The sequence below is a fragment of the Lepus europaeus genome, chromosome 14, assembly GCF_033115175.1.
Source record: "Lepus europaeus isolate LE1 chromosome 14, mLepTim1.pri, whole genome shotgun sequence".
NCBI classification, from domain to species: domain Eukaryota; kingdom Metazoa; phylum Chordata; class Mammalia; order Lagomorpha; family Leporidae; genus Lepus; species Lepus europaeus.
In genome coordinates, this window is record NC_084840.1 from 47,525,124 (window position 1) to 47,549,352 (window position 24,229).

The 24,229-nt window shown below is 35.4% G+C and overlaps 1 protein-coding gene across 1 annotated transcript in view; it reads right to left on the minus strand.

Annotated features, from left to right (window-relative positions):
- Window positions 1-24,229, minus strand: part of DNAJC1 (DnaJ heat shock protein family (Hsp40) member C1) — a 174,988-nt gene that overhangs the window by 98,452 nt on the left and 52,307 nt on the right. The window contains exons 2-6 of the mRNA XM_062210570.1: window positions 17,888-17,989; window positions 17,365-17,411; window positions 10,046-10,211; window positions 9,094-9,191; window positions 8,061-8,154 (exon numbers count right to left, since the gene is read on the minus strand). Of these exons, the coding sequence (XP_062066554.1) occupies window positions 8,061-8,154; window positions 9,094-9,191; window positions 10,046-10,211; window positions 17,365-17,411; window positions 17,888-17,989 (507 nt within the window). The remainder of the gene's footprint in view (window positions 1-8,060; window positions 8,155-9,093; window positions 9,192-10,045; window positions 10,212-17,364; window positions 17,412-17,887; window positions 17,990-24,229) is intronic.

The window sequence follows — 24,229 nt, forward strand, 5'->3', positions numbered from 1 at the left end:
TACCCACTTTGCCACAGCACTGGCCCCTCATTTGCAGTTTGGAGAATCCTCTCTTTACTTTTAACCTTGGAGAGTTTGAAAATACGTCTTAGGGTAGACTTGGCTGAATCTGACAGGTGACCTCAGACTTTCCTGTATCTAGACTCCTCTTGAGATTTGAAGATATTTTCTGTTATTATTTCTTTGAATACACTTTCTACCCCTTTGCTCTGCAAGCTCCTCTTGAACCCCAGTAACCTGGATGTGTACTCTTTTCATGCTCTCCTGAAGTTCCCATGAACTTCTGTCATTTCTCTTCATTCTTTTTTTCTCCTGTGTATTTTCAAATAGCTTGTCTTTGACTCACTATTCTTTCATTTGGTCTCTACCATTAATGCCGTATGTCACATTTTAAAAATTTTGCCTAATGTAATTTACAACTCAAGGATTTTTTAAAAATCATTTCTTATTTGAGGGGCTGAGAAGGAATAGAGAGAGAGAACATTACCAACAGCTGGTTCACTCCCCGTATGCCCACAACTGGGATTGGACTGGGACAGAACCAGGAGTTAGAAACTCTACCCAGGTCTCCCATGTGGGTGGCAAGTATCTAATTGCTTAAGTCATCACTGCTCCCTCCCAGGGTGTGCATTAGCAGGAAGCTGGAATCAGGAGCCAGAGGTAGGCATTGTGGCCAGCCACTCTGATAGGGAACTTAGGTGTCTTAACTGCTATATTAGCCATCAGGCTAAGTGCTTGCCCCTGAATTTTTAAAAATCATTTGCATACCTCAGTTAAGTTTCTCTAAGAACTATGAATTGTTTGTGTTTTTCTTGAAATTCACTGAATTTCCTTAAGACAGCTAATTTAAATTCTGCATCTGAGAATCTGCACATTATCAGTTGCTGCCTATTCAGTTTCTGACACCATATTTTCTTTATTTGGTGAGGACATGGTTCCCTTACAGGTTTTTTTTTTTTTTTTTTTTTTTTAAAGATTTACTCCATCTGAGCTTACTCCCACATGGCCACAACAGCCTAGATGATCTATGCTGAAGCCAGGATCCTGGACTTCATCTGGGTCTCCTGCATGGGTGGCAGGGGCCCAAGTACTTGGGCTATCTTCCACTGCCTTACTAGACACATTAGCAGGGAGCTCGATCAGACGTGGAGCAGCTGGGGCTTGAACTGGTGTTCCAATATGGGATGCTGGTTTCAGGCAGAGGATTTACCCTCTGTGTGTGCCAGGATGTCAGCCTACCCCTGAAATATTTGATGCTTGTTAGCATTGACATCACCTGAATGTTGAAAGATGAAGACTTTTTTTCCAGTCTTTGTTATCTGGCTTTGTATTCTGCACCTATTAACACCTCCACTAATACAAAACTAGATGGTACTCTAGTTGTAGTCTACACCCAGTTTGACAGTGATGTGGTGTTACTTTTTCAGCACTAGAAGGAGCCCCTGTCTCAGGTTTGCTCCATAGTTGGTGTGTTGTTCAGAATGAAATGCTAGAGGCTCTTAGACAACTGGGAAAAGGATAGACGTCTCTGGGCTTTATCTGATGCTGGGTCTCACTGCGGTGGGTCTGCCATTGAGACTCAAGGCAAAGTCCTGCACTAACTTTCTTACCCTTCTCCTCAATGGCTGGAGTCTTACTCTGCTGTCAGGGAAGGGCAATGAAGGCAGTCTCTTGTTTGTTTGGGTAAGCAGCATCCAAAGGCTCGGGCTCCAGGTGTTGGGCTGGGTACAGGGGTCATGTGGTCTTGAGTTTCACAGCAGCGAGCCTACTCCTGGGTTTCAGGCCTAAGATCTGTTTAATTTCCTCTATTTCTCTCAAGGAGGAGGCACAGAGAAGCTGCTGGAGCTAGGGGAGGAGGAGGGGCGCTGTGTGATATGGTAGCTCTTTCCTGCCTTCTTTGATGCCTCTTTTCTAACTTTTATACTAAAACCAGGCACAGTGGTCTCTCACCTTAGTTTTTGTGAAGGTGGCTTAGTGCTGTTCAAATCAGTGTCTCTGTTGTGCCTTCCCTTTCTTTTAACATAGTTAGAATAATTCATTTAAGCGATCAAGTAACATGCTGAACACGTAACACAGTCACATTTTGATTTACTTTTGCTTCTCCACGTAAGTTTCAAAATACTAAGCAATCCAAGGAAAGCTTAGGAAAGAGGCATTGACCTAGAGTGGTAAGAGCAGGGAAATACTGCCTATCCTAATGGGAATAAGGAATGTGGAAGAGCTCTGAGGAGAGGGAGCTAGAAAAGAGATGGATGATACTCCATTCCTTTTTGATTGTTTGATACCACTTCCACGTTTCCTCTTTGGTTTGAAGCTTAAAATATTCTTCATCATAGGAAAATACCTTAACTGCATTTCCAAAAAATCTATGGAGAGAAATGCTATGTATTACATTTTGTACTCCCACTGATTAATAATACAATCTCAGATTACATATAATGTGTAATAAAATTATAATATAGAAAAAAATTTTAAATTATATATTTTGAATAAGAGTAAAAATTCAGGTACAGCACTATAAAACTTAATTCACAAGAGATACTAAAACAAAAACAAAACAGAAAAACAGCAGTTATGCCTTCCTCAGCCTGAGGCATAGGTATTTAAGGAGACACAAAGCCTAAAAGCTGCTTTCCACTTGGGCTAAGGAGTAGAAGAGACCCCAGAAGCCATCTTCTGAGTCCCAATTCAGTGCAAGAATCCATCTTCAACTTTTGTAGTAATTACAATCAGCCTGGATACTCAGATAGGCGCTTATGGCCAGCTTATTATACTCACTAGAAAGATTTAATTATTCAGCTGTTGGGAAAATTTATTCTTTATATTATACATTTATTCATTTTCTTTCATCTGCTTTAATTTCTACCATAACTAGTTGTGTCACTGGAAAAATTGCTTTAATGTGGAATCAATGAGAGTATCTCTAACATCCTGTGTAGCTATTATTGTGGTTTTTATTCTTTTCTATATCTAGCAATAAAACTAGAAAACTCTATATCATGGGACATCCAAGTTCTTGCAACTATGCCCTCTTTCCAGAAGGCAGAGGTAATGAATTTTGGTCTTATGTTGAAGTTTTCCCATTATCCTTGTACTCCTTTGTCTTTCTGTAGCATAGTTTTAGCCTTATAAAAATTCAGAAGAGCTTTCCTATCCCTTTTCATTTGTTTACACATTCCCTATGCAAAATTTGTCTGAAAAGTTTTTAAGTTTTTAGAATACTAAAAGTAAGATGCCTGTCCCTTGAAAAATTTGTATTTTAACTCTGAGTAGAAGGGCAGGCATTTCAGCTTGCCACAAATGCCTCCAAGCCTTTTATTCCTGCTAATTAGCTGTGAATGTTTTGTTTGTTTGGTTTCTGACAGAGTCTCAGCAAGCAGAAGCAAAGGGGCTAGAAAGGAAGGGCCTTGATTGTCAGGGAGGGTGACCTCTAGGCTTGTCTGTAGATGTTGTCTACGTGGGAGAAGCTTGTTGGGAGGGAAGATGATTCCATTTATACATGGTTCTATAAAGTACCTGCAGTATTCTCTTTACTCTCAAACAACTTTCTTCCTCTTCTTTTTAATGTAAAAGCTAGAGCAACACAGAGAATATTCCTCTATCTTCTCAGCCACTGCTCCTATGCTACCTATAAATCCTGATGGCAGAGAGACTATAGATGCTGGACACCTCACACAATAATTTTTATTTTACAGTGTTCACTTTAGATCAGCTTGGTAGTGAGAAAAGATGTGACTGGAATTTAATAACGACAAAATTTTTGCAACTTTAGGCAATGCACACCTAAGTTTTATATTTTACAAGTTATGTTACAGAGGAATGTAACTTAACAGGTAAAGAGATACTCGAATGATGAATTCTCCAGAAAATCAAACTACCAAGCGAATAAATTCTGACTACACAAGACCTGTTTGATTCTAGAAAATGCAGGGGACCATGACTAGAATAGTTGATACTTCAAGATTTTATGTAAGAAATTCATATTTTTACAATCTAAATTATTATGGGCTGAAACACATGAGGCTTCCAAACAGTGACGAAAATAAACTAAGTTATGAGTTAAACTGAAAATAACCACATAACATTAATTTTATTTTACTAATTGTTTACTTCTTCCATGGTTATAAAACTTATGCTCAGGAGCTGGCGTTGTGGCATAGTAGGTAAAGTTGCCACCTGCAGTGCCGGCCTCCCATGCGGGTGCCAGTTCAAGTCCTGGCTGCTCCACTTCTAATCCAGCTCTCTGCTGTGGCCTAGGAAAGCAGTAGAAGATGGCCCAAGTCCTTGGGCCCCTGCACCCACGTGGGAAACCTGGAAGAAGCTCCTGGCTTCAGATCAGCACAGCTCTGGCTGTTGTGGCCAATGGGGGAGTGAACCAGTGGATGGAAGACTCTCTCTCTCTCTCTCTGTTTCTCCTTCTCTCTGTGTGTATCTCTGACTTTCAAGTAAATAAATAAATCATTTAAAAAAAAAAAAAAACCCAAACAACAACAAAAACTTATGCTCAAAGAATACCCCAGTAGAGCATTTCAGAAGTTGGATATATCCTTAACAGATGTGTATGATAGAGCTACTTTCCTGTCAAATAACTTTATTTTTATCTAAATGTCATTTTCAGATTAATGTGTTAGAATAACTACACAGTTTTTTTTAACATATGTATTTTAACACATACCATACACACACACATAGGTGTACATGGAGAGAGAGAAAAAGGGGCTTTAGCGGGGAGCAAGGTGGAGAAGGCCCAGATAGCTCAATATTGAGGAAAAGATATATGGATATTGCTATACTTAACAAAATTCATAAAATAAAAACAGCTGTTATGATTTCCTCAGATCTCTTTCAACCTTAATACAGTTTGATTATATAGAAATACTTTACCTAAGAAATTACCTTTGTATACTAGCTAGTGCACAAAGTGGGCACTTTACTTTAAGCTATTCAGCTTTCAAGATTCAGTTCAAGTGGCTCTTATTGGTCATGCTAAATAGAGAGCTTGTGGCTTTGAAGATCTCCAGAGTCACTGTTCATACTACACATATGAAGCGTATTTGCTCTATTGTTTCATGGCTACCTGACCATAATGTCCTAGAAGATATATTTACCTCTAGAGTCCCTTGTGGTGCTTTGTTCTGGCATGTGCTTAATAAGACTTCCATTGAACTGGCTGTACTATTTTTCTAAACATATTATAAGAAGCTTATACCTCCAACAGTGTTGTAACTATTCTTATTTGCAATTATGGGAGTAAGCAAGAATAGAAAACAATTCAGGTAAATTAATCAAGTCATAAAGAGAGTTTTCTTAGGGATATAGATCCTATTTAATAAAACTGAATTTAGGAACACAAGCTGAGCCCAAGCTGCCACTTCTTCCAATCTTACTGGATAAGCTTATATGTATGTGAAGTATAGTAAAAGAACAGCTATTGATAGGACAAATGGGAAAGAAAGCTGGGGTGGGGGCTGCTGGCTATGACAAGATTTGTGTACAGAGTCTGCCAGCACGAAGGCTACTTGGCTCTGAATCTCCCATTTTAACCTTGGACCCTGCTCTTACCCACTAGCTATATGCTTACACAAAGTATCTGCAGCTCAGTTTTAATTAACTTCTCACGAAATTCAAGAGGTTCAAACTAAAATAAAACTCTCTTAACTGATACCTGTTTAACTAATTTACTATACGCTTTTAAGAGTTGATTGTATTAGCTCTTAAATCTGTTTTTGTCAGTTATGCTTGTTATTGTACTTACATAATTCAATTAAATATTATCTTAAAGATGAAATGTGTATAGTAAATGAAAGTTGCTTCTAGAAAAACCAAATTGAATGTGCTTTGGAAAGATCAATGAAAGAGCTGCTAAACATATTTTTAACTAGATGTGGTAAGCCAATTATAAGACTAGGGAGAAATAAAAATCTGTCAGGATTATATAATGACATTGTCACAAGAGTTTATATTGACTCTAATGGCCCTATGACACAAGAATGGTGAAAAAAAAGAAAGTACGTGTTTAAAAAGGTTGTATGTATTCTTTTTTATGCTTGGGTCCTGGTAGTTTTTTTTTTTTTTTTTTAACTGTAGCTAATATTAATTCAGACTGCTTCCAGTTAAAGGGCTTCTTTTAAAGTTAATAAATGTCTTACTTAAGAAGATCTTATAGAAGTGTCACATCAAACTTCAGCTTTGAGGTAAGGCACATGCATCATACCACACAATTTTTTTGATGACAAATTAACACAAAGATCATAGCCAATATGAGTAAAAACACAAAAATCTATTCTTAATAGCAAATATTCACTATTATTTTGTTGCTGTCTTTCATAAGGTATACGTATATCAACCTAAACTGCTTCCACGATAACAATTTGTCAGAGTCTACTATATTATACATTGTAAGTGACCACGAGAAAAACTAACCGTGAGTTCCCCAAAAAATTAAAACATTTTTTTGTTTTAAAGAAGGAAAGTTATTTTATGTTTCTTTTTGAAATGTATTTAGCAGAAACAAACAATTATCAAGTAAGTAAAAACTTTAAAATTCAAAATGATCAAATAGTTTGAAAAAGCAGTTTCTAAAGAGACTAAGAAGTTTTTGTAAAATTTCTTATTTGTGTATTTTCTGAAAATTTATGATGAAGCAATCAGTGAATTTGTTTAGTCTAGATATAACAGAAGTTAATTTTAAATAAATGGTAAATATAAGCTATCATAATATATTAGTTCTAGTTTGGCAAATTATACTGCATGTTAACCAAGAAATGTTAATTTTACCAAATAAGCTTTATTTCCAGTTACTCAGATTAATTACAATTGTTTCTGACCTAAAAATATTTTTCTATTATATTTTCTCATAAAAATACAAGTATAATAAATATACTTTCCTTCTCTTTTATTACATCTTTTTTTTAAAAAAGATTTTATTATTTTTATTACATTTTACAGGCATATCAAACAAGTCTTGCAGGGTGTTTTCAAACAATAAAAAACATTGAATAACTTAAATACAAAAGCTTTCCAATTACCAAAACATTTCTTTAATTGTAAACAAAATGTAAGATTCTGTAAGCAGTTTTGATTAGGATAATTATTTTGATGGAAAATTGATAACTAATTTCTCAAAGGTTACAAAAATGTACACTGGCAATTTTTAGTTCTTTTTCCCTTCAAATACAACATTCTCATTATTAGTGGAAAAAGAAAAGGAAAATGCAGAAACTGGATAAAATACATTAGTGTGTTTAAAATGCAAGAAAAGTAGCTCTGGCATCTGAATATGAAGTGAGTAAAACTGGCTCTCTAGCTTATAAACAGTTATTTTCTGGAAAAAAGAAAAAAGAAAAATTTCTCACCCCAAATTACAAACTCAAAGAATCTCAAAATTTGTATACCATAAAGTATTATATGTACTTTCAAATATTATATGTACATGTTGGGAATTTTCTAATTAGATGCAATAATTAAAATTAGCAAAGAAATAACTTAATATGCCTTCACATGCTAAATAAGGAAAATAAGGTAATTGCCATATAAATGATATGATTCACATTTTATCATCTGATCAAGCCTAAGCACAAAGAAAAACTTTGATTACCAGTAGAAAACAAATGTCCTCACTTCTTTTACAACTGTAAACAAAATGGAAAGCAATATATATATTTTTGCATAATTATACAGAAGCTCATGTAAAGGTTTCAATGTTTTTACAACACTATGTAATTAAATGCTACTAAAATAATAGCTGACAAGCTAAGTCTTGTTCCTTTCTACTGGTTATGCCTTTAACAGTAACAGTAGTTCAAACTAAAGAGTACTTTTTCCACTTTTTCTTGTATCTTGGAATTCTAAAAGCAATAAGAGATAATTATAGGAATGGATACCTAACTGCAAGAACTATTCTAAATTAGGCTTAACTTGTGAAAACACCATTTGATTCAATCAACATTATAAAGCACCCACTGTATATCAGCATTCAGACAGCAGATATGTGCATAAATTATTCCATGAATAATTAAAAATGAAAGCATCTAACATTATATGAAAGAAGTACATTTTACCTGAATTAGATGAGGCAACGCTTTTAGGGTAAGGCAAAACCAAATTCCCAGCTTACATGGAAGCAAATCATGCCACTGTGGCTTCATCAGCAATCTACGGGGGTGGGGGAGAAATTATTAAAATAAGGAGACAAAGTGTTTATTTTAAAAGATCATGGATTATTTTTTGAGTGCATTTTTCAACAAAAAGTGAAGGTGCTCAATGAAATATTTATGACAGTTATGACTTCATCTGACTTATTCTATTGTGACATGTAGTAGTTACAACAAATGCAACATGTATTGTAAGGATCTAGGCTAAGGTTTTGGGGAAGAGATGCCTAATGAAGTTACAGAGATACAGAAACAAAGCCCTCTTCCCAACCTGGTCCTTTCATCACTTCTGCAAAATGGATTCTTAGGCCTATGATTACTTCAGCTATAAAAGACTAACCACCGTCAGGGTTTCTAAGTGCTGACAACCAGATATGAAGACTGCAGCATAAACAAACCAATACATAAAAATTAATGTCATTTGCAGTTCACTGAAGCATTCCTCACTGATGTCATCAGAACAGAAGACAGGCAGAATAGTCTCTGATTTCCATCCCACATTGATCCAGTTCATGCCCTGCTGGGTGAACTATCTAAACTCTTTATTTCTTTCTATGAATCAATAGAAGAAATGGTGGTATCTTTTTGAGTGTACTGCATCTCACTGTCTCTCTACATATTGCTACTTCCAAGCTAAGTGTTAAGATTTTTCTAATGATAACTTTGTTTCTAAAGTTCAGTACAAAAAATCAAAGCTGCACAAATTTGAGAATTCCATTATTTAAATATAAATTAATAATTTATAAAGAGAAAAACTTGTAGGAATTTTGCTTATAAACTATGATACTGTCTTATAAACTATGACACATTATTAGTCTTTTATAGACCTATTATAGAAGTAAATGAGTATATCTGAAATGCATATACAGATGAAACTGAATCATATTAAAGACTCTTTAAAAACAGCTTTGAATTACAAAATATCTTTATATGCTTCTACCTTTCATTTTTTTCAGGAGCACCAAGTTTTAATACATCCACATTCTTGCCGCCAGTCTTTTTTTTCTTTTCTCTCCTTTTTCTACTAAGCAGTTTGTCCTGAATGTGTAAGAATTATGGTTACAGGTTATCATTAATATACATTCTTCAAATGTTATCAAGACTCTGCTGTGAAGGGTAAATATTATGGAGGAACATTTATGCAAATATATGTAGGGTCCAACATGATTAAGGAAAATCATCAATCTTTCACAATAACTGTTGCCATGGTATCCAGGCCTTAAACACACATGAAGTTCAGCACTGTCAGTCATGTACATCTCCATAGCAATCAAAGTTTTCTGAGAAAGCATTCAACTTACTCTTTTTCATTCATGCAACTTTAATAATGTCACTTCAAAAGGAATAAGTAAATAGATGCCAATTTATGAAAACTGAAAATTATGTTTCATTATCTTTAGCACATAAAGAAAATCCATAGCAGGATAAGCTATATAGTAGAATATCAGACTAATAAAAATGTAATAATTTTTTAACAAACTGATCTCTGAAGTTATAAAATTATGTTCATTTCAAATCTTTTTAGTTAATATGTTTTTTAAAGCAAAGTCATTGACCCAAAAAATTTTTAGAATCCATCTTACATTAAAAATATATTTATTTGGATGGTGAAAATTAAGAAAACATAGCTCTACTTTCTAATTTTCAGAGAGATATTTGGGCCTTCCCAAAGTTTTATAATCAACTCAAGTGTTACATTCTTAAAAGAAGGATTTTTTTTTCTTATTTTGTGGGTTCTTCTTGACTTACAAATATGTCAAACATTAAATGTTGAATAGAAAACTATTAGAATGAAAAATCCATGTAGGAAAAGCTCTCATCACTTGAAAAATGTCTAAAATTTCATATAAAATTAAGCAGGCTAGATCATTTTATTTATTTCTAGTACTTACCAGTTGTTTTTCCAGGTAGATTGACCAAACCACAGCATAGTGACCCACTGTGAGAATAATGAACAAGAGCAATGCCAGCTCAGCATTGCTCATTTTTCTCACCCGCCTGTAGTAGAATACAGGCTGTCGCCAATCTGGAAGTCCATTGATCAGAATATCATCATACCTACAGCAGCAAATATAACAGTTTTTTATGGGAAGTTTTTATTTTAAACAAAAACCTTTATTTGTACCCATATTTAGAAAGAAGAAAGAGAAAAATCATTTCTCCAAGACATTTATGTAGACTATCAGCACTATAATGTCTGGCTCATGTAAATTCAAGGCACTGTATATAAATCCAGTCACTGACAACCTTCAGAAATGTGGATGGTCATAAACTGCAGATACCAAATCTCAGATCTTTTCTGTAGCATCCAATGATGTGACTCCTGGAATGGCATCTAACATCAAGAGGCTACATGTATCTACCCATCTACTACAGTTTGATAAAGACCCCACCATAGAATTCAACAACAAAAAGGACTTTGGTAGGAGAAAAAGTTACTTGCTATCATGAACTGCAAATTAATTTAATCAAATTTAGGAGAAATTTTCAAGTCAGCACTTTAATTTCTTACCTTAACTATAATGGCTCAAGGCTGAAATATTCATATACACTATTTTATCAAAGCTTTTTAATGAGGTAAAAACCTATAAAATGTAAATCTTAATTTTCTATTACCCACATTTTCGTTTTCAAAAATAAAAAAATTCCCAAATTAGGAAGAGATCTGGAAGCAACCAATGTTTATGTCAGACTTCTAACAAAACTGTTTATCTATAAACAGTTAAATGGCAATTTCCTCATATTTGGCTTCATTTGGAAGGGAACATTAACAGGCAAACAATTTCCTCCTAGTAATCAGCTTTCTTTGTACCATCAGGTTAAAAAAAGTTACTTTAAAATTTCAACTGAATTTAAATTTACCTGTCAGACTGTTACCAAGGCAAACATTTTTAAAGCTAAAAATAAGGAGTAACATTTATGATCCTGAAACTCAAAATGGTCACACACAAACATTGTATGTTCAACACACACAACCTGTTAATCTTAATTGAACACAACTCATTAAATATTCTAATCACACTATTTCCAGAATTAAACCTCCACTGAAAGGCCTAATTTGGTGCAACACATTGACCAAAATATTTTAATTAAAAATATTCTGAGTTAGTCGCAGTCCTAATTACGGGAATAGAAATAGGGCCTATATTGTCAGGCAGGTCAGTAGAACTCAGTAGTAGGTTTTTCTCAAGTAAATTGACCGATCTAAGAATAATAGCGCAGCTGCTAAACTGCCAGTCTTGACATGTAAATCAATTTAAATGCAACAACTGCAGTAGCTACTTTGATAGTTATTAAATTGATACCTTAGAGATATGCTTAAAAAAATAAAGCTGAGGACTTATTACCAGCAACTTTTTCTTTAGGTAGAAAAACACTGTTTATTAAAGCAAAATACATTTTTTTATTGGCCAATCTAGAAAACCTGACTTTTAGATCAACTTAGATTGTTAATACTTACCAGATCAGAATAACCAATATTGAAAGCGAAGAATGTTAATTAGTATGAAACTCTTGAAAGGCAAACTATTATTACAATCCTAAGAGTATGAGAATTAAAATGTGGTTCTATGGTGGCTGGACCAGACAGCATTTAATATTAAGTATTCTCATTTTTCAATATTTACAGAAGTCCTTAAATATTAACATCGATATACTGATATGACTATCAGTCCTGTCCTCAAAAATTTGTTAAAATCTAGCTTGTAAAAATTGGCTTATTTAAAATGGATAGGTAAGAATGCTTAGACTGTCTTAACACAAGACTACAACATTTGAATGAGGATCAATGAATATTAATTCCAGAATTTTTTTCTAAATCCATATTTTCCTTCAGCTTTGTGGAGGGGGAAAAGGTATATATAAATATCATTATTTTCAGCAAATCTCTCACATCAATAACAATGCAAAAATCATGATTATTAGCAAAGAACATCTAAGAAAGTGGAGATAATTCCCTATTAGCAATAGTATTACATTTGTTTTAGATCTAAATCACATTGGAAGAAAACACAGTTGAACTCAAAGGTTAGAGTCTCACACCAAGTATTTTATCACCATTCTTGCTGAAAATGTTATTTGTTAACAGCTACTATTTTTAACCCTACACATAAATTGTATTCAGTGCACAACCAAATTCAAGATAGTAAAACCTCATGTACTGAACACATGAAACACAACTAGATGTTTACTAGGCTATGCCTGCCACTCGAAACAACAGTTTCCAAGGATTAAGCTTAGAATCAATGCTGTATTGATCTTACTATCAGTGAACAATATGGCTCACATGAATGGCCATTTTAAGGGAAGACAGCTTCTTATTATAGTTCACTTTTTAGAATATGTGCTGTTAAAGATAAATCACCGCTTTTCTGAAGAAGAACTAAAAGATAAATACATTTCTTAAAATATACAGACAATATTTTCCTAGGTTATTTGAGAAGAAACATTATGTTGACAGAACAAAATTTAAAATCTCTTCGTTATGCTTTTCCATATGTAAACACACAGCACTATTAAAATGCTCTGCAATAAGTCTGATGAACATGTTCTAAATTATTTGTTAAAGTCATATTAAAAGAAATTAAAAAGTAAAACTCTATAGTAAAAATATCACTACTGCAAAAAGTGTAACCACATAAACATTTTCTTGGACATTAAAACATTAATTGATCAATTCCACATATCCAATGATGGCCTTACTTTAAGTTTACTTCATTTGATTCTCTTAAAGTACACATACTGAATATAAAATAATAGTTACATAATCATTAATGAGGTCCATACTAAAATTTGAAATTTATCAACCATGTTTAGCCCAATATAAACATCCAGTGTCTCCCAAGACAAATAACTTAATGTTTAAATGTTTATGGAAATTTAAAGTATTAGCATATTTTGAAATATAAAATTATATATATGGAAGCAGTAATTAAGTAAAATAAAAGATTTCTATATTCTAAAAATAAATAAATAAATAAATAATTCTAGAATTTCTCTTAATTGTGAATTTCCTGGCATAGGAGGCTTGAATGTTTACCTTAAAATAGTAACATAATTTATATTTAAGATATATTTTGAAACTTTGAGTAAAAATTCACATACAAAAATCATAAACAGAAAACAGGTCTAAATTAACTGAGCCCACTTTTATTACAAAAAAAAAAAAAAAAAAAAAGCCCTTCTGGGGGCCGGCACTGTGGCTCTCTTGGTTAATCCTCTGCCTGCAGCGCCAGCATCCCATACGGGCGCCGGTTCTAGTCCCAGTTGCTCCTCTTCCAGTCCAGCTCTCTGCTGTGGCCCAGGAGGGCACTGGAGGATGGCTCAAGTGCTTGGGCCCCTGTATCCCCATGGGAGACCAGGGGGAAGCACCTGCTCCTGGCTTTGGATCGAATTTAGTGCCGGCTGCAGTGGCCATTTGGGGGGGGTGAATCAACGGAAGACCTTTCTCTCTGTCTCTCTCTCACTGTCTAACTGTCTAACTATCAAATTTTTAAAAATGCCCTTTTTTAGTATATAGTATTTTTATATTGTGTCTAATAGATATCTTATGCCTTCTAATTAGGAAAGGTGCTAAAACAGATTTCTTATTCTCACATTAATGTTAATTTTGATTCAAACACACCTATAATCAAATATAAAAACCAGGTAGGGGATTTATACATTTTACAGATCGAGGCTAAGATAACCATACTTTTAACTTTTTTGTAAATAAAACACAATTTTATTTAGTAAACTAAAAATACATTCAGATTTTATTAACACTAATATAATATAGATGAAAACATTAAAAAGTTGCACAGTTTTCTAACATTTTAAACAAAGGTAGATGGTAATCTTACTAGAACAAAATCTACTGTACATATGTAACAAATGGTACTCAGTTCTTTTGCTAAAACTCACAGAACTTGTACAGAAATTTATGTTGACCATAACTGGACTGCTGTTTAATGGAATAAGGAAGATAACTAAAAATTTTATAAAGACTGCTTTGCCTGGCTTTCTTCCACTAATCATGCTATTCTATGACATGGATGGTATGAGGGGAGGCTTAAAAGTTTGTTCATAATTGCATTCCTAGTAATTTACCCAAGAATTGAAAGCTCATCCTAGAAAAACAAAAATAAATAAATAAATAAACAACAACAAAAACCGAAAGCTCATCCACACAAATATAGTAGCATTATTCATCATCACCAAAAAATGGAAACAATCCATATACCCATCAGCTGGTGAATGGATAAACAAAAGTGGCATATACATACAGTGAAATAACATTTAGCAAGGAAAAGGAATAAATACTGGAATATGCTAATATGGGTGAACCTCAAAAACATTATGTTACTAGAAAGAAGCCAGATGCAAAAGAATAAATACCCTATGATTTCATTTACATGAAATGTATACAAAAGACAATCCCACGAGCACATAAAATACAGTAGTGGTTGCCTGGGGCTGGATATCAGAGTGGAAACCACTTATAAATTGGCTTGAGGGAATTTTTTGAAATGATTGAAATGTTCTAAAACTAGATTGTGGTGATGTCTTGAAAAACTGTAAATTTACTAAAAATTACTGAATTGTACACTTAAAACAGATGACTTTTATAAGTTATAGCTAAATAAAGCTGTTCAGGAGCTGGGCTTGTGGGGAAGCAGGTTAAGCAGCTGTATGTAATGCAGACATCCCATATAAGTGCCCATTTGAGTCACTGCTGCTCCACTTTCAATTCAGCTGCCTGCTATTGTGCCTGTGAAAACAGCAGAAGATGCTGCAAATACTTGGGCCCCAGCACCCATGTGGGAGATCCGAATGGAGTTCCAGGCTCCTGGCTTCAGCCTGGCCTAGCCCTAGCTGTTGAGGCCATCTGGGGAGTGAGGCAGCAGATGGAAGACCTCTCTTTCTCTCTTTTGGTCTCCACATCCCCCTCCCCCCTTCAACTCTGCTTCAAATAAATGATTAAATCTTTTTTATAAGAGCAACTCAAAAATAAAAGGACTTCTCTCTACAAAAAGTTATCTGTTTATTAATTTATTTATTCCTTTGTTCTTCCCCTTTCCAGCAAACTTTCAATAATAAATCCGATTTCAGAGAAAACACAATTAATTATACGTGGGAAAAAACAGGAAAACATTTCTATGACAATTTTCCAAATTACAAAGTCCTGTAAAGTAACATATTTAAAAGCACCCACTCAAAAAAGAGAAAAAATAATTGTGATACCAAAAAGCATTTTTCATACCAATATGAGACAATCTTTTTTTAGAAGATAGAGCTGACTGTGCACTTTTTTTTTCCCCTAAAGGAATTAAAAACATTAGGTAATTGTCTGCAGAGATGCCTTTCTCCTATAAGTTTAAATACTCACAGGTCACTTGGCCTCAGGCGCAAGCTTTAGAGAAATGATTCTCAGCTTGATTAGTTAAGACTTTTGCCTCAAGGAAAACCAGTTACCAAAGAGTTATTTGTGCCTCAAGGGGCATAAATACTACAGCTGTTTGTTTAACTGTCAGATCCATTTTTTCTATCAACACTCTAAAACAAATGCAGAAGCCCTACTCCTAAAGAAATGTTAGATGAGTAGGTTAATGAAGAAACAATGTATACAGAAAGAGTGATTTGTTCTGAAAAGAAATAATTTTCGTATTTGAAAGAAACTGTTACACAGTTTACTGACTTTAAGACAACAAACTAAAAGAAAAAAACTGATGGCAAAGAAGTTGGAAGACATATTAAAGTTATTCTTATAGACACATTCTTGATATATAAAACAAAACTAGGGCCTCACTGAGAGAAGCCAACTAGAAAATATGCACAGAATGACCAACGCTTCTTTCAACACACTTCCAGGTCCCTTTCAACACTATAGATTATCTCAAACCAGAGGAATGTCGGCTATGGTACCTGGACCAATGCCAGCCCCTGTTATAAAGCAAAGAACATAAGACAATATGTTGAATCCTCGCTTGAAATCTGACAAATCAAGATATTTGAATTATAGACTAAAGATGAGAACCAAGAGTGCTAGTTAATAATTTAGAATATAGAGTAATTACAGATGATACACTAGAAGAAAGACTGAGACTGTTACATAGTATAACTTGGGGGACTGTGTTAGCCCTATATATAGAGAGAGAGACAGATATTTAGGCTGCCTTGAGCTTAAGTCTCAAAAATCTGGTTTTTTTTTGTTGCTGTTGTTGTTGTTTTGTTTTTGTTTTTTAAGCTACTGTTACTACAGAACAACTGCGTAGATTTCCTATTGTGGTCCACTAGTGTTTCATGAAATCAAATTAGGGGACCACACTGACATTGTTTGGGAAAAAAAAAAAAAAAGACCAACTTAGAACAGGAAATATCAATCCATTTCACATGCTGTAAGAAGTGTTTTGTGAAACTTTCGTTTTAGTTGTGTGTGCTCATGTCCAAAATATATTTCATACTGTGGGTCTAATAAAAAAAAAAAAAACTTTGAAGCCCATTGCAATCAGCTATCTCTATATTCCACTCATTCGGCAGTGAAGGAAATGGGTCTCTGAGATGCCCTCCTAAGATAAACCATGATATACATACATTACTACTCTTCTGAAAGGGGCACAGAGAACTCTCAGAGGGAGGGATTGCCACAACTAGAAGTTTAACTTTGAGTACAAAATTTAAAATGCAGGTTAAAATGCAGAGGAAAGGAAGAGCAGGAGGTATACAAAACAAGATAAAGAAGCAGATATTTGTCTTCTAACCCTATCTTCTACAAGCTTATCCACTCACAAATTGGGTTTATTAAGAATGAAAAAACATAAAAAAGTATACTAACCTATTACTACAGCTTAATTTCAAACATTTAAGGAAAAAAAAGACTACTAAGCACAGATAGGAGTAATTACTGACATATCAAAAGGAACAGGCATTTGTTTGAAGTCAAGTGGTATTTGTATTTCCTAGAGCATAAACACTCATGCTTAAAATTTTCCCTAAGGAAGCCCGGCCTTTTAATAACATTACCACTCATGATCCTGCAATCTGTAAGTACTGAATCGGCTAGTGAATCTTTTCAATAGAAATTCATTCTGCTCTAAACGTACATTTTAAAAACATTTCATTTGTTGAAAGGAACAAAAATAAGACACTAACTTAATAAAATGTTTAATGAGAATTATTTTTAAATTGTCACATGAAAATAACAACATCTTAGCTCAAAAGCAGAAACACTCACCTCTGCCTTCTTTCATCATCCTTTAAAACTTCGTAAATGGCCACCAACTAAAACAAAAGCATTACTTAAAAATAAAAATATTCTCAAGATCAAGGAGTGAAGGCACTACAATGCACATGCAGAAAACTATTTGTCCAAACACAACAATCAGATAAAATATTAATTATCAGTAACACTTTTTTTTGTCAGTATATCAAAAGGTTAAAAGATGCTTGGTATCAAAAAGAATCTTATGAAAGATGCAAAAGTAATAGTCTATCTTTAAATGTGAATTTAAAAGTAGAAACCATAATATAGACAAGATAATTATGACAACTATGACCTTCCAAGAATTTAGGGATTCTAATATAAAATGTTGGCAGAAACATATTTCAATAAACTGAATTAAATATGTACACTATAGTTTTGGACTACTACTTCATTTTCAAATAGGAATATTCTACACATAAGTTAGTTTTTCTATAATGCACATATTTATTAATACACTTGACACAGAATGTGTAGAACACTATATTTCACTTACTTGTCTAAATTGAGTTTCTGCATTTTCATCTTTATTCTTGTCTGGATGTAAAGTTAGTGAAAGCTTACGATATGCTTTTCTGATGTCTGCAGATGAAGCATCCTGGAGTAGGGGGAGGGGAGAAATACAAAGCAACTTTGTCAGAAAAAGAAATTCCCAGAACCTTGTTAAGATCTGAGAAGACAGCCAACCAAGTGCAGGACCCCAGGCAATGTAATTTGAGCAATCAGTCTAACAACCAGCCTATGCAACTAGCCTGACCCACATGACTGAACAATTATTCAATCTAATTTGGCTCGCCTCTTAACTTTTCATTACCATATAGTCATTTACAGAAGACAGTATTTGGCAAAACTTTTCAAGCACTTGCCTTCCTAAAATTAACCAATAAATCTTTTTCAGTAATTAAGAGATCAAAAAGAAACAAATTAAAAATTAATACATCTGTGTACTTTCAAAGACAGTCTTTATTTATTTGAGAATCTTAAAGCCAATTTTTGAGTCCCAGGCTTGCCATATGTAGTTCCTTTATTGTTATTTACATTGAATTTATCACCCAGAAACAATCTATGACATCTCAATTTCACATATCAAAAAGCATGCCGAGGGGCCCATACTGAGGCATAGTGGGTAAAGCAGCTGCCTGCACATATGGGTGCCAGTTAGAGATCTGGCTGCTCCACTTCCAACATAGCTCCCTGCTAATGCTTGGGAAAGCAGCAGAGGATGGCCCACACGCTTGGACCCCTGAACCTGCATGGGAGACCTGGAAGAATCTCCTGACCTTGGATCAGCCCAGCTCTGGCCATTGCATCCATTTGGGGAGTGAACCAGCGGATGGAATACCTCTCTCTTTCTGTGACTCTGCCTTTCAAATAAATAAATAATAAATTTTTTTTAAAAGCATGCCAATTTGAAGGCGCTTCAACTTGCATTTATGCAAAATCATTTTAATTAAAATATGTATATTGTAGTCAACTCTTTTTTAGTGCTCGTGTGACATAATTTTATATATATTTTTAAAAATCTATTTAAAATATGTTAAATACATGCACTTTAAATATATAAATTATAAAAATATCAGTATAAAATTACATTGTCTATAATCAGATAACATAATCCCATAGTCAGTATAAAATGCATGACAATAACATCACACTGTCAAGCTGTCATTTAAAACTTTACTGAGTTTAAGAGATATTCCAAGGGCAAGTGTTTCAGGCAGTGATGAAGCCATTGCTTGGGACTGCTACTTAGGACATCCACATCCCATATATCAGGGTGCTTGGGTTTGAGTTGAGACTATACTCTACATTCCAGCTTCTTGAAAATGAACACTCTGGGAGGTAGCAGTGACTGCTCAAGTGGCTGGGTCCCTACCATTCACATGAGAGATCTGAACTTAGATTCTAACTCCTGGCTTTGACCTGGCCCAGCCCTGTTTATTGAGGGTATTTGGGGAGGAAACCAGTGGATTGAAGATTTATCTTTTCTCTCTGCTTCCATTCTATCCATTACTCTACCTTTTAAATAAATATAAGTATTTATTTGAAAGGCAGTGTTACATAGACACACACACACACACACAGAGAGAGAGAGAGAGGGAGGGAGGATGAGAATCTTCATTCACTGGTTAACTCCCCAACTCTGCAACAGCAAGAGCTACACAAGGCTGAAGCCAGGAGCCTGAAAAACTCTCCAGGTCATTTGGAAAATTCTTAAATATGTAGAAGTTAACATTCTTTTTTAATGAAAAAAATTATCTATTTTCATTTATTTTAAATACACAAAGACAGAGAAAGGGACAGAGAGAGAGAGAGCCACTGGTTCACCCTCTAGGTGCCTACAACAGCCAGGGCAGACCAGCCCAAAGCCAGAAACCAGGAACTCATTCCGTGTCTCCCATGTGGGTGACAGGGATCTAGGTACTTTTGCTATCACCTGCTGCCTCTCAGGGTGTGCATTAGTAGGAAGTTGAAATCAGAAATAAGTCAAAATTTGAACCTAGACACTCCAATATGGGATGCAGGCATCCCAAGCATTTCCAAGCAGTAGCTTGACTGCCGTGCCAAACATCTGCCCAAACAAGACTCTTAAACAACCAACAAGTCAAAGAAGAAATCAAAAAGAGAATTAGAAAATACTTTAAAAATAAGCCATTTAATCTAGGGGTTATGATGCTCACATCCCACATCAGAGTATGTGGCTTTGATCCCTGCTCTGGCTGAATCCAGCCTCTTGCTAACACAGATCCTGGGAACTTGAGCTAATGGCGCAAGTAAGTGGGTTCTTGCCTTCCATGTGGAGACCGGGATTCAATTCCCATCTCCTGGCTTTGGCTTGCTCTCTGCAAAATATTGTATATGGCCAGCATTGTGGCAGGTAAAGCTGCCACCTGCAATGCCAGCTTCACATATGGCCTCCAGTTCTGGTCCTGGCTACCCAACTTCTGATCTGGCTCCCTGCTATGCGTCTGGGAAAGCAGCAGAAGATGGCCCAAGTGCTTGGGACCCTGGCACCTGTATGGGGGACCCAGATGAAGTTCCTGGTTCCTGGCTTTGGCCTGGCCCAGCCCTGGCTGTTGTGACAATTTGGGGAGTCAAACAGCAGATGGAAGCTCTCTCTCTCCTGTCGTTTCTAACTCTTTCATATAAATAAATAAATCTTTACACAAGAAATAAAAATATTGTGAATAGGAATGAAAAACAGCATTATGCTGTCTACCTATACAGTTAACTGTAGGGGCCAGCAACGTGACTCAGTAGGTTAATCCTCCACCTGAGGCACCGGCATCCCATATGGGTGCTGGTTCTAGTCCCAGCTGCCCCTCTTCTCATCCAGCTCTCTGCTTTGGCTTGGGAAAGCAGTAGATGATGGCCTGGGAAAGCAAGACAAATGCTTGGGCCCCTGCACTCACATGGGAGACCGGGAAGAAGTAGCTGGCTCCTGGCTTTGGATTGGCACAGCTCCAGCCATAGCGGCCTTTTGGGGAATGAACCAATGGAAGGAAGACCTTTCTGTATCTCCCTCTCACTGTCTGTAACTCTCTCAAATAAATAAATAAATAAATAAAATCTTTAAAAAAAAAAGTTAACTATATTTGCTAGAAGATCATACTAAGTGACAGGCCAGAAAACTGTTCCAGGAGAGTAAAACTGAAAAGCTTTAGAGAAATTTTTCCCACTATGTTTAGAGTGTTTGAGACTAACATGAAAAAAGGCTATAAAAAATCAGGAATTGATCTGTTAAGCATCACTTTTGGTTCATAACTTCTGGAAGATTTTAATGTTTGACTCATTAGTCTTTATATCTACTTTTCTAATTTATGAAGATTAACAATTCAGCAAGAAAATTATGATTTTTAAAACTGTTTTATTGGGGCTGGCATTGGGGCACAGCAGGTTAAGCCACCGCCTGCAGCCCTGGCATTACATATGGGCACCTTGTTCACGTCCTGGCTGCTCCACTTCCTATCCAGCTCCCTGCTAATGTGCCTGGAAAAGCATTGGAGGATGCCCCAAAGTGCTCTAGCCCCTGAACTCACATGGGAGACCTGGAGGAAGCTCCTAGCTCTGGGCTCTTGCCTGGCCCAGACATGTTTGTTGCTATTTGGGGAATGAACTAGTGGACTGAAGATCTCTCTCCTCTCTGTTTCTCCCTCTCTTGCTGTTACTCTGATTTTTCAAGTAATCTTTTAAAAATTGTTTTATTAATATAAAAAAGAAATGATGATTATTTTTAAGTCAAAAAGAAATCACTAGAATTAGAAAATACTTTGATATGAATGGAATTATAACATGCCAAAACTTAGAATGCAGTGGTCAGAAGGAAATTTACAGCTATAAACACTTGTATTAAAAAAAAAAAAGTTTCAAACTAACTTTTTACCTTAGGGAACTAGAAAAAAAAAAAAACAGCAAATTAAACCCAAAGCAAGAGGGAGAAAGGATACCATAAAAATAGAGAGCAGAAATAAATGAGATAAAATAGAAAAAGAGATAGCAAAACAAAGTTGGTTTACTGAAAATGTCAATAAGATCAACACACCTGTAGCTAGAGTGAGAAAAGTGTGGTGGTGGGAATTCAAATTATAGTCACCATCACTTCACCATGTGGACACATTCTAATAGATACACTGATTGGTGATCTCATTGTTTGTGTGAACATCGTCGAATGTACTTTCACAGTATGGATGGCATAGTCTACTATACTGCTGGACGATATGATACACACAATACAGCCTGTTGCGCCTAGGGCCAAGATGAACAAACACCATGAGATTAAATTGAAATCCAGAGAAAATCATGCAATCATGAGATGCATGTGGCTATTGCAAGTGTAACACAGTAGACTTTTTAATAAAAAAGTAGGATTATACTCTAAAATAACTATGAAAAGTGTTGTATAGTCAATTCAGAAGGCAGTAATGGTCACTTATTATCATTATCCATTATTAAGTATTGTAGATAATTGTATGTTATACACATTTATATAACAAAGTGCAGTAAGTTTGTTTACACCAGCATCACCACAAACACATGAGTAATGCATTGTGCTATGACAGTAGAATGGATATAACATCAGTAGGTAATGTGAATTTTTCATCTACATCATAGTTTTATGGGTCTACTTAAAGTTATGTGGTCCACTTTTGACTGAAACATTGTTATGTTTGTGGAGCACAAATATACTAAAATCAGAAAAAATAAAATGACGTATTAGTACCATCCTGATAAAAAAAATTGAGAGAATGTTATGAACAGAACCTGGTAAGCCTGTTTGTTGTAGAACATAAGAGGATGCTTCAGAAAGTTTGTGGAAAAGTGGATTTAAAAGGTAAGTTTGTTTTGGTATAAAAATATTTTTAAATCCATGCATTATTTTTATAACATGTATTTTCCATAAAGTTTTTGAAGATCCTACATATTCAAAGAAACTTAACCCCTGTTACAGATTATATTAGAATCAGCCCCTTGTTAATTACTATAATGATTAGGATGGAAGTAGGTTTGAACATAACTAAGTCATTTACCAGCAATGTGATTTTTGACAAATTACTTACTTTCTCAAAGTCTTAATTTTTCATCTGTAAAATAGAGATTCTAATGTAAGAAGACCTAAAAGACTGCTATAATACTTAAATGAGATATATACATGATAAGCTTATTAGAGTTTGGCATATAGTTAGTGCTCAGTAAACTAAAGCTACTATTATAATGTTAGGCTAGAGAGTCACCGCTTCTTCATTTTAATATTTGACAAATCTGATTTGTAATGTATTTCGATTTATGCTTTAGATTATAAGGCTAGGAACTGAGAAGAATGACATAGATTCAGAAATACACATATTTACTAAGTGCCTACTATAAAAACATTGGGGATATAATGGTGAATATGATAAATAGTTTTTTCTAAGCTTTTTTTTTTTTCTCTTTTTGACAGGCAGAGTTAGACAGTGAGAGAGAGAGAGACAGAGAGAAAGGTCTTCCTTTTCCATTGGCTCACCCCCCAAATGGCCACTATGGCTGGCACGCTGCACCAATACGAAGCCAGGAGCCGGATGCTTCCTCCTGCACTGCCTTTCCGGGCCACAGCAGACAGCTGGACCGGAAGAGGAGCAACTGGGACAGAATCCGGCGCCCTGACCAGGACTAGAACCCGGGGTGCCGGCGCCGCAGGCGGAGGATTAGCCTAGTGAGCCATGGCGCCGGCCTCTAAGGTTTTTTTTAAGATTTATTTATTTATTTTAAAGCTAGAGTTATCAAGAGGCAGAGGGAGAGAGAGAAAGAGAGCAAAGAGGGAGGGAGGGAGGGAGGGAGGGAGGGAGGAAGAGACTGATTGGTTGAGAATCTTCCATCTGCTAGTTCACTCCCCAGATGGCCACAATGGTGAGGGCTGGGCTAGTCTGAAGCCAAGAGGCAGGAGTTTCTTCCAAGTCTCCCACATGGGTACAGGTGTCAAAGGAATTGGGCCAACTTCCACTGCTTTCCCAGGCGCATTAGCAGGGAACTGGACTGGAAGTGAAGCTGCCAGGACTAAAAGGGCACCCATATGGGATGCCAGCGCTGCAGGTGCTGGCTTAACCCACTGAGCCAGAGCACCAGCCCTGATAAATACAGTTCTTAACCTCACAAAGTTTTGGTATGTTAGATTACTCAAAGTCCTGCCTTAGGCAACTCAAGGGAGCTTTCTCATTTTATTTTATATCAGGGGTTGGCAATTTTTTTCTGTAAAGGGCCAGATAGTAAATATTTTTTACAAAGATTTCTTTATTTATTTGAAGAGTTACAGAGAGATCTTCCATCTGCTGGTTTACTCCCAAATGGCCACAATGGCTGCAGC